The sequence below is a fragment of the Lolium perenne genome, chromosome 5 (assembly GCF_019359855.2).
Source record: "Lolium perenne isolate Kyuss_39 chromosome 5, Kyuss_2.0, whole genome shotgun sequence".
NCBI classification, from domain to species: domain Eukaryota; kingdom Viridiplantae; phylum Streptophyta; class Magnoliopsida; order Poales; family Poaceae; genus Lolium; species Lolium perenne.
In genome coordinates this window covers 10375460-10387287 of record NC_067248.2, presented here as the reverse complement: position 1 = coordinate 10387287, position 11828 = coordinate 10375460, and the positions used below count along the sequence as shown (strand labels likewise).

Below are 11828 nucleotides of genomic sequence, written 5' to 3'. Positions count from 1 at the left end.
ATGATCGGGTGTGATAGAATCAACAAGTACTACAACGGGTGCAAGACAGTTTTGCACATGCGGATACTAAGGTGGCCTTGACGAGCCTAGCATATACTGACATGGTCTCGGAACACGTGATACCGAAAGGTAGAGCATGAATCATATGGTTGATATGATGAACACTTTGAGTGTTCGCCATTGAAATCACACCTTGTCTCGTGATGATCGGACTTAGGTGCGGTGGATTTGGTTCGTGTGATCACTAAGACAATGCGAGGGATATTGTTTTGAGTGGGAGTTCACCTAGATTTTTAATTGTGTTGAATTAAAATTTGAACTCAATTTGTCATAAACTTAGTCTAAACTTTTGCAAATATATGTTGTAGAGATGGCGTCCCCAATCAATTTTAACCAGTTCCTAGAGAAAGAAAAGCTTAAGAGGAACGGTAGCAACTTCACCGACTGGTTCCGTCATGTGAGGATTTTCCTCGCAGGTGGAAATCTGCAATATGTGCTTGATGCACCGCTAGGTGACCCTCCTGCAGAAACTGAAACCGATGAAGTAAAGAATGTTTATGCAAATCGGAAAACTCGGTACTCTCAAGTTCAGTGTGCCATCCTATGCAGTCTAGAAGTCGATCTTCAAAAACGTTTTGAGCACCACGATCCACATGAGTTGATAAAAGAGTTGAAGACTATTTTTGAAACTCATGCGGCCGTGGAATGCTATGAAGCATCGAAACACTTCTTCAGTTGCATGATGGAAGAAGGTAGCTCCGTTAGTGAGCACATGCTCGTTATGACCGGGCATGCGAAGAAACTCAATGACTTGGAAATAGTTATTCCTAACAGACTGGGGATTAATCGTATCCGTCAATCACTGCCACCTAGTTACAAGAACTTTGTGATGAACTACAATATGCAGAACATGAACAAAGAGTTACCTGAACCCTTCTCCATGCTTAAAGCTGCTGAGATTGAGATCAAGAAAGAGCACCAAGTGTTGATGGTCAACAAGACCACCAGTTTCAAGAAACAGGGCAAGTCTAAAGGCAAATTCAAGAAGGGTGGCAAGAAAGCTGCCACGCCTCTGTGAAACCTAAGACGGCCCTAAACACGATGCTTTGAGTGCTATTACTGCAAGGAGAAGGGACACTGGAAGCATAATTGCTCCAAGTATCTGGCTGATCTGAAGAGCGGCCTTGTCAAGAAGAAGAAAGAAGGTATATCTGATATACATGTTATAGATGTTTATCTCACTGGTCCTCGTTCTAGTACCTGGGTATTTGATACTGGTTCGGTTGCTCATATTTGTAACTCGACACAGGAACTAAAGAATAAATGAAGACTACTGAAAGATGAAGTAACGATGCGCGTTGGAAACGGATCCAAGGTCAATGTGATCGCAGTCGGCACACTTCCTCTACATCTACCTTCGGGATTAGTTTTAAGCCTAAATAATTGTTATTTTGTACCCGCATTGAGCATGAACATTATATCTGGATCTTGTTTAATGCAAGACGGTTATTCATTCAAGTCTGAGAATAATGGTTGTTCTATTTTTATGAATAATATCTTTTATGGTCGAGCACCACAAAAGAATGGCTTATTTCTGTTAGATCTCGATAGTAGTGATACGCATATACATAACGTTGATGCTAAGCAAATTAAATTGAATGATAATTCTACTTATATGTGGCACTGTCGTCTTGGTCATATTGGAGTGAAACGCATGAAGAAACTCCATACTGATGGATTACTTGAATCACTTGACTTTGAGTCACTTGATAGATGCGAAGCATGTCTAATGGGTAAAATGACTAAGACTCCATTTTCTGGTATGATGGAGCAAGCTACTGACTTATTGGAAATCATACATACCGATGTGTGCGGACCAATGAGCGTAGCATCGCGCGGTGGTTATCGTTATGTTCTAACCTTCACAGATGATCTGAGTAGATATGGGTATATCTATTTCATGAAACATAAATCCGAAACTTTCGAGAAGTTTAAGGAATTTCAAAGTGAAGTAGAAAATCAACGTAACAAGAAGATTAAATTTCTACGATCTGATCGTGGAGGTGAATATCTGAGTTATGAGTTTGGCATGCATTTAAAGAAATGCGGAATACTTTCACAATTGACACCGCCGGGAACACCTCAACGAAACGGTGTGTCCGAACATCGTAATCGAACTCTCTTAGATATGGTTCGTTCTATGATGTCTCTTACTGATTTGCCGTTATCATTTTGGAGTTATGCATTAGAGACAGCCGCATTCACTTTAAATAGAGCACCATCAAAATCCGTAGAAACGACACCGTATGAATTATGGTTTAATAAGAAACCTAAGTTGTCGTTCCTGAAAGTTTGGGGTTGCGAAGCCTATGTAAAGAAGTTACAACCGGACAAGCTAGAACCCAAAGCGGAGAAATGCATCTTCATAGGATACCCTAAGGAAACTATAGGGTACACCTTCTATCACAGATCCGAAGGCAAAATCTTTGTTGCTAAGAACGGAACCTTTCTTGAGAAAGAATTTCTCACTAAAGAAGTGACTGGAAGAAAAGTAGAACTCGATGAGATTGATGAATCTATACTCGTTGATCAGAGTAGCGCGATGCGGAAGTTGTACCTGTACCGCCTACACCGGCAACAGAGGAAGCTAATGATAATGATCATGAAACTTCGAACGAGGAAACTACTGAACCTCGCAAATCGACAAGGGAACGTGCCACTCCTGATTGGTATGATCCTTGTCTAAATGTCATGATTGTAGATAACAATGATGAGGACCCTGCGACGTATGAAGAAGCGATGATGAGCCCAGATTCCAACAAATGGCAAGAAGCCATGAAATCCGAAATGGGATCCATGTATGATAACAAAGTATGGACTTTGGTAGACTTACCTGATAGCCGAAAGGCTGTCGAGAATAAATGGATCTTCAAGAGAAAAACAGATGTAGATGGTAATATTACTGTCTATAAAGCTCGACTTGTCGCAAAGGGTTTCCGACAAATTCAAGGAGTTGACTACGATGAGACTTTCTCACCTGTAGAGAAGCTAAAATCTGTGAGGATTTTGTTAGCAATAGCTGCATTTTTCGATTATGAGATTTGGCAGATGGATGTCCAAACGGCATTCCTTAATGGAGACATTGAGGAAGAGTTGTATATGGTACAACCCAAAGGTTTTGTCGATCCTAAAAATGCTGACAAAGTATGAAAACTTCAGCGTTCAATCTATGGACTGAAGCAAGCATCAAGAAGTTGGAACCGACTCTTTGATAAGGTGTTCAAAGACTTCGGGTTTATACAGTGTCATGGAGAGGCCTGTATTTACAAGAAAGTGAGTGGGAGCTCTGTAGCATTCCTGATATTATATGTAGATGACATATTATTGATCGGGAATGATATAGAACTATTAAGCAGTGTTAAAGGTTATTTGAATAATAGTTTTTCAATGAAAGACCTTGGTGAAGCATCGTATATATTAGGCATCAAGATTTATAGAGATAGATCAAGACGCCTAATAGGGCTATCACAGAGTACATATCTGGACAAGATTCTAAAGAAGTTTAGAATGGACGAAAGTAAGAAAGGGTTCTTACCTATGTTACCAGGCAAGGTCTTGAGTAAGACTCAAGGACCGGCTACGGCCGAAGAAAGAGAAAGGATGAGTAATATCCCCTATGCCTCGGCGATAGGATCTATCATGTATGCCATGCTATGTACTAGACCGGATATAGCACATCTTTGTTAGTTTGACTAGCAGATATCAAAGTGATCCAGGAATGGAACACTGGACAGCGGTCAAGAATATCCTGAAGTACTTGAAAAGAACTAAGGATATGTTTCTTTGTTATGGAGGTGACCAAGAGCTCGTTGTAAATGGTTACACCGATGCAAGTTGGAACACTGATCCTGATGACTCTAAGTCACAATCTGGGTACGTGTTTATATTGAATGGTGCTGCATGATGGTGGGCAAGCTCGAAGCGATTGCACGGTGGCGAAGTCTTCAACGAGAATCGAGTACATAGCGGCTTCAGAGGCTTCATCAGAAGTGGTATGGATGAAGAGGTTCATTGTAGAGCTCGGTGTGGTTCCTAGTGCATTGGACCCATTAATCATTTACTGTGATAACATGGGTGCCATCGCCAATGCACAAGAGCCAAGGTCACACAAGAGGCTGAAGCATATCAAGCTGCGTTACCACTAGATTCGCGAGTACATCGAAGATGGAGAAGTAAAGATTTGCAAAGTACACACTGATCTGAATGTAGCAGATCCGTTGACTAAAGCTCTCCCTAGGGCAAAGCATGACCAACACCAGAATGCCATGGGTGTTAGGTATATTACAATGTAATCTAGATTATTGACTCTAGTGCAAGTGGGAGACTGAAGGAGATATGCCCTAGAGGCAATAATAAATTGGTTATTATTTATATCTATATGTTTATGATAAATGTTTATATATCACGCTATAATTGTATTAACCGAAACATTAGTACATGTGTGATATGTAGACAACAAGAAGTCCCTAGTATGCCTCTTAAACTAGCTTGTTGATTAATGGATGATTAGTTTCATAATCATGAACATTGGTTGTTATTAATAACAATGTTATATCATTATATGAATGATGTAATGGACACACCCAATTAAGAGTAGCATAAGATCTCGTCATTAAGTTATTTGCTATACGCTTTCGATACATAGTTACCTAATCCTTATGACCATGAGATCATGTAAATCACTTATACCGGAAAGGTACTTTGATTACACCAAACGCCACTGCGTAAATGGGTGGTTATAAAGGTGGGATTAAGTATCCGGAAAGTATGAGTTGAGGCATATGGATCAACAGTGGGATTTGTCCATCCCGATGACGGATAGATATACTCTGGGCCCTCTCGGTGGAATGTCGTCTAATGTCTTGCAAGTATATGAATAAGTTCATAAGAGACCACATACCACGGTACGAGTAAAGAGTACTTGTCAGGAGACGAGGTTGAACAAGGTATAGAGTGATACCGAAGATCAAACCTCGGACAAGTAAAATATCGCGTGACAAAGGGAATTGGTATTGTATGTGAATGGTTCATTCGATCACTAAAGTCATCGTTGAATATGTGGGAGCCATTATGGATCTCCAGATCCCGCTATTGGTTATTGGTCGGAGTGAGTACTCAACCATGTCCGCATAGTTCACGAACCGTAGGGTGACACACTTAAAGTTGGATGTTGAAATGGTAGAACTTGAATATGGAATGGAGTTCGAATATTTGTTCGGAGTCCCGGATGAGATCCCGGACATCACGAGGAGTTCCGGAATGGTCCGGAGAATAAGATTCATATATAGGATGTCATTTTATGTGAATTAAAATGATGCGGAAGGTTCTATGGAAGGTTCTAGAAGGTTCTAGAAAAGTCCGGAAGAAACCACCAAGGAAGGTGGAGTCCCGGAGGGACTCCACCTCCATGGCCGGCCAACCCTAGAGGGGGAGGAGTCCCAAGTGGACTTCCCCAAAGGGGGCCGGCCACCCCCTCCATGGAAGGTGGAACTCCCACCTCTAGTGGGAGTCCTAGCTTGGCTAGGTTTCCCTATCATATGGAAGGTTTTGGGTTCAGGTCTTATTCGGAGACTTGTAGTCCAACCCTTGGGGCTTCCACCTATATAATGAGGGACAAAGGGAGGGGGCCGGCCACCTCAAGACCACAAGCTGGCCGCACCCCCCAAGTGGCCGGCCACCCCCTCCCAAACCCTAGCCGCCCCCCTCTCCTCCATAGCTCCCGCGTGCTTTAGCGAAGCTCCGCCGGAGTTCTTCACCGCCACCGACACCACGCCGTCGTGCTGTCGGATTCAAGAGGAGCTACCACTTCCGCTGCCCGCTGGAACGGGAGGTGGACGTCGTCTTCATCAACAACCGAGCGTGTGACCGAGTACGGAGGTGCTGCCCGTTCGTGGCGCCGTGATCAAGATCTTCTACGCGCTTTTGCAAGCAGCAAGTGAACGTCTACCGCAGCAACAAGAGCCTCATCTTGTAGGCTTTGGAATCTCTTCAAGGGTGAGACTCGATAATCCCCTCGTTGCTACCATCTTCTAGATTGCATCTTGGCTTGAAATTTTTTGTTTTCTATGCAACGTTATCCTACAGTTGAGGCATGTGGATCAACAGTGGGATTTGTCCATCCCGATGACAGATAGATATACTTTGGGCCCTCTGGGTGGAATGTCGTCTAATTAGCTTGAAAGCATATGAATGGTTCATAAGAGATGACATATCACGGTACGAGTAAAGAGTACTTGTCTGAGATGAGGTTGAACAAGGTATAGAGATACCGATGATCAAACCTCGGACAAGTAAAATATCGCGTGACATAGGGAATCGGTATCGTATGTGAATGGTTCAATCGATCACTAAGTCATCATTGAATATGTGGGAGCCATTATGGATCTCCAGATCCCGCTATTGGTTATTGGTCGGAGAGAGGTCTCAACCATGTCTGCATAGTTCGCGAACCGTAGGGTGACACACTTAAGGTTTGATGTCGTTTAAGTACATATGGAATATGGAATGGAGTTCGAAGTTTTGCTCGGAGTCTCGGATGGGATCCAGGACATCACGAGGAGTTCCGGAATGGTCCGGAGAATAAGATTCATATATAGAAAGTCACTTTCCAAGTTTGGAAATGATCCGGTGAATTTATGGAAGGTGGTTTCTAGAATTATCCGAAATAAATCACTATGGAAGGAGGAGTCCCGGAGGACTCACAAACCCTAACCAGCCAACCAAGTGGGAGGATGGAGTCCATGTTGGACTCCACCTCCTTGGCCGGCCAAGTAAAGGGGGAAGGGGAGAATCCTTGTCCCTCTAGGTTTCGTCCATAAGGCAGTTTTTCTGTTGGGGTCTTATTCGAAGACTCTGGGCAAACCCTTGGGGTTCCACCTATATAATAAGGAGGAGAGGGAGGGGGCTTCCCATGGCTTGGCCGCACCACCTAGGGCATCCAAGGGCCGGCGCCCAAGTGCCCCTCCCCTCTCCCCAAACCCTAGCCTCTCCTCCTCCACATAATACTCCCGCAGCGCATAGGTGAAGCCCTGCCGGAGTTCTCCACCACCACCGCCACCACGCTGTCGTGCAGCCGGGATTCCGAGGAGGATCTACTACTTCCGCTGCCCGCTGGAATGGGGAGGAGGACGTCGTCTTCATCAACACCGTACGTGTGACCGAGTACGGAGGTGCTGCCCGATTGTGGCACCGTCAAGATCTTCTACGCGCTTTTGAAAGCGGCAAGTGATCATCTTCTGCAACAACGAGATCTAATCTCGTAGGCTTTGGAAATCTTCAAGGGTTAGTCTCGTGATCCCCTTGTTGCTACCGTCTTCTAGATTAGATCTTGGCTTGTGTTTCGTTCTTGCGGTAGGAAATTTTTTGTTTTCTATGCTACGAATCCCATCATTAATTAGTTGGCAGCTAGTCTTTCGCTCCCCTTCTCTGTTCTCTCTCGTAACAGGCGAAAGGGAGGCGACCGATGTCCCACCACTCTCCGCCAGCGAGACCTGGAGTTCTCCCCCCTCCATCGGCTGCTCCAGCGGTGGGTGGGGAGGATAACTACCATGTCTCGTTCATGGCGTGTAGATAGGTAAGGGTTAGGTTTTGGGGGCGGCGTTGCTAAGATGGAGGCAGCGATGACACTTAGGCCAAATAATGTCCACCACCTCCGGCCCCATCTCGACTTCATCGAGGAAAGTGGTGGCGTAGTCTCCCGTCGTTCCTATCGGACGGCGTGGCTAGGGTTTCCTAGGGTGCATCGATGAGGCGGTGGCGCATCCAGGGGATTTTGTTCTCTGGCTTTGGCCCCGACGGCGTATCCTCCGGCGCCATCGTGAAGCTTGGAGATCCTGCTCAGGAGTGAAGATGATGGATGGCGGTCGTTGCCCTTGGTGACGGTGTTGGCCGTCGGGAGAGGATGGCGGCTCGGGAGCAGGCTGGAGGCCTGCAGTGGCAGGTCTGCTGGTTTTCCCCAACTTGGTCGGCGTGCAACGGTGGACCTGGGATCCGACCTGCAGCATGGGGATGAACCCCGGTCGACGCGCCCCAACGCCACTGGCTCTTCCGTCTGCGGGGAGCTTCAACGCCCCAAAGCCAGTAACATCGATGGTGCTGGCTCGGATCCGGCGATGGCCGGAGAAGATGGTGGGTGTGGAGTCCTCCAAGAGCTTATCTATAATTTTCTTGTGTTGAGGGGTCTTTCTGCATATGTTCCTCGACGTGTATCCTTTACTGTTCCTTCCTAAGGTTTCCGCGTGTGTGTGCTTGTACTGTTTGTTTTAACTTAATGAACGTGGTTACTTCTCAAAAAAACTGCGGTCCCCTTGATTCCTCGTCTATCTAGACCAACAACACAAAAATAATTAATAAACTCCAATCCACCAGGTTGGTCGAGGAGAGAGTAGAAACTATATCGAACAAATTGATCTAGAGGTCGAATCTAGCAGGAGGGACAAAAATTGATAGAGGGCAGCTGATATAGGCGAAAGAGCCTATCTTTTGGCCGAGACTAGATCCACAGAGCTCTCCGTCCGTCAAATCTCACCATTCGCGCCAAAAGGGAATGTTTCTGCCCACAAATATGGTTGTAGGTTCCATTTTGTAAAGTCCTATTGGAACTCAACAATGACAAACAACTATTAGAGAGAGGTCGGAAGTGATACTATCTGGAGACCGAAAAACAAATCCTGGTGGCCTTCGGGCCGTCTCTGACAGATCCCTTAGTGCCCGTTAGAGACATGTTGTCAGAAACGACGTATTATGTATTAGTGTTCTCTTACTTGTTTATGATCTGGAGAAGTTAACATCTCTCTTTAACAAAATAACAAGACTAACATGTGACACAAACCACCACCAAATATACACGTTGAAGTAGCCTATTGTTCTATTGCATGTTGGCATCAATGTATTTATGAACATATGCATACATAATTGGATGCTTGCAAAAATAAAGTATATAGAGAGATGGGAAGGGAACCTTATTTCATATTATTCCATGACCATATTTACTTGTCACATACACAAAAGTGCCATGTGAAAATTTATTAGTCACCGATGAAATACATCACCAATAATAGCCACTAGTGATGGGGATGTTGCAGGACCTTGGGACCACATTGCACTTGGAGGGCAAGCGCTGGGCCATCGCCATCACTCTAGCTTTCTGACCTTCTTGAGAACCGAAGCCACCGAGCTCACCTTGGATTGTTCTAAAGATAGCCTTGCAGCGGCATTGTGATGCCATTTGCCCCAGTTGCTGGCAACACCGTTTCCGGATCTCCTCGCAGCTACTCTTCATCCATTCCCATGGCCAGGTGATCCACGTCCCCTTTGGTGTGCACCAATCCATCAAGTAATCCCTGCAAGAGTCTAGCTTCATATGTTCATGCTCACATTGCTCAGAAGTGCTCATGGTGGGAGCTTTTGCAACCCATTTTTCATAACCACCTGCGCTGGGACCTTCCACGTCACCGCTTGGAGCTTCTGCAGCCCATTTCTCATAACCACCAGCGCTGGGACCTTCCACGTCCCCGCTTGGAGCTTCTGCGTATTGTGCAAAGGATGTGCTTGCTACCAGAGCAAGAAAAGCTAGGAAGAAGAGTGCCTTCATGTTGTCAAAGTGATTTTGGTGATGGTGCGATGAATATACGAGACCAAGATGCCACTTATTTATGGATGAGGTGGCATGTCTTCGGTGTGTCATTGTGCGTTTCTTATTCTAATGCTTACAAATTTGGTTGGAAATTTATCAAGGTTACCTCACAAGCACATGGAAATTCTGCAACGTTTTAAAACAGATGGTGTTTCTTGCACTGAACTTATTCCTTTATCAAAATAGACTATACGTAATGTTGTCCTAGAGCTGCACACTTTATGCTTACGAGAAACTGAACGTGTAGTCTTATGTAGGTTGTTCAAGATAAGATATACACCAAATTGTTAGATATTGTGTTCTACAAGTTTGTAGTACATGATAATTGATGTATCTCGGTGTCGTTATCATCTATCTTGATTTTTTTCTCTCTTCTATCTAGAATTATGTGGTAGTGACATAATGGTGTTTCTTGTATTGTATCTCATCCTTTTTGAAGACACACAATGAGTAACGATACCTTGCACTTCACTTCTGCTTTCAGTTTGTATTCTACCAAGGGAATCATCTGGATAAAGTTTTAGGTTTTGTTCTGATGTGAAACTGAACATATACGTTTGTGTAGGTTGTTGGAGATGGGTTGGATACTTTTAGGATAAGACAAATCTGTTAGGATTTGTATCGGACACTAACATTACATGATAATCAATGAGTCATCAAGATGTAATCCTCTTGTATCTGGGGGTTTGTGCTATTTTTTCCATTGATTTTGTTGTTTCCCGAAACTATATTTGTGTTTTTGTGCATATGATATGGAAGATGGAGCAGATTTTCACATTTATATTTTATAAGTAAGAAAGGTACAAATGAATTACCACTAGACGTGTAGACACAACCCATACCGTACATAGGGTGTGGTAACTTTGTAGTCTCACGCGGCAGCTCCTACTAAATCCAGTGCATAGTTTAAAAAACATCGATTGTTAAAATTGAATTTTTATGTAGGGATGAATATATGTTTTCCCTTGTAAAGATTCGAAATTATCAATGCCTATTTAAACATTTGAAAAACAGTTTATTTCAGTTAAAACACCGACAAGAACAATTGGAAAATGAAGTGAGAAATCACGAATCTGGAAGTTAACCACATGTAACTCTCAAAATTAACTTTAAAAATGTAGGATAACGTTGCATAGAAAACAAAAATTTTCCTACCGCGAACACGCAATCCAAGCCAAGATGCAATCTAGAAGACGGTAGCAACGAGGGGATATCGAGTCTCACCCTTGAAGAGATTCCAAAGCCTACAAGATGAGGCTCTTGTTGCTGCGGTAGACGATCACTTGCCGCTTGCAAAAGCGCGTAGAAGATCTTGATCACGATCGGTTCCGGCGCCACGAACGGGCAGCACCTCCGTACTTGGTCACACGTTCGGTTGTTGACGAAGACGACGTCCACCTCCCCGTTCCAGCGGGCAGCGGAAGTAGTAGCTCCTCTTGAATCCGACAGCACGACGGCGTGGTGTCGGTGGTGGTGGAGAAGTCCGGCGGAGCTTCGCTAAAGCTACGCGGGAGTTATGGAGGAGAGGGGGGCGGCTAGGGTTTGGGAGGGGGTGGCCGGCCACTCAAGGGGGGCGGCCAGCTTGTGGTCTTGGGGTGGCCGGCCCCCTCCCTTGGCCCCTCATTATATAGGTGGATCCCCAAGTGTTGGTGTCCAAGTCTTCGAATAAGACCCAAACCAAAAACCTTCCATGAGAGGGGAAACCTAGCCCAACTAGGACTCCCACCAAAAGGTGGGATTTCCACCTCCCATGTGGGGGGTGGCCGGCCCCCTAAGGGGGAGTCCACTTGGGACTCCTCCCCACCTAGGGTTTGGCCGGCCATGGAGGTGGAGTCCCATGTGGACTCCACCTTCCTTGGTGGTTTCTTCCGGACTTTTCTAGAACCTTCTAGAACCTTCCATAGAACCTTCCGCGACATTTTAATTCACATAAAATGACATCCTATATATGAATCTTATTCTCCGGACCATTCCGGAACTCCTCGTGATGTCCGGGATCTCATCCGGGACTCCGAACAAATATTCGAACTCCATTCCATATTCAAGTTCTACCATTTCAACATCCAACTTTAAGTGTGTCACCCTACGGTTCGTGAACTATGCGGACACGGTTGAGTACTCACTCCGACCAATA

General features: G+C 44.8%; 1 protein-coding gene across 1 annotated transcript; it reads right to left on the bottom strand.

Annotated features, from left to right (window-relative positions):
• Nucleotides 1–9025: 9025 nt before the first annotated feature.
• Nucleotides 9026–9652, bottom strand: LOC127304574 (puroindoline-B-like). Its single transcript, XM_051335218.2, has one exon. It carries the CDS (start codon nt 9650–9652, stop codon nt 9107–9109), a length of 546 nt encoding a protein of 181 aa, XP_051191178.1. The 3' UTR covers nt 9026–9106.
• Nucleotides 9653–11828: the final 2176 nt, after the last annotated feature.

Excerpts from the sequence above, each read along its gene's own strand:
- LOC127304574 (XM_051335218.2), bottom strand. The coding sequence starts at position 9,652 with ATGAAGGCACTCTTCTTCCTAGCTTTTCTTGCTCTGGTAGCAAGCACA.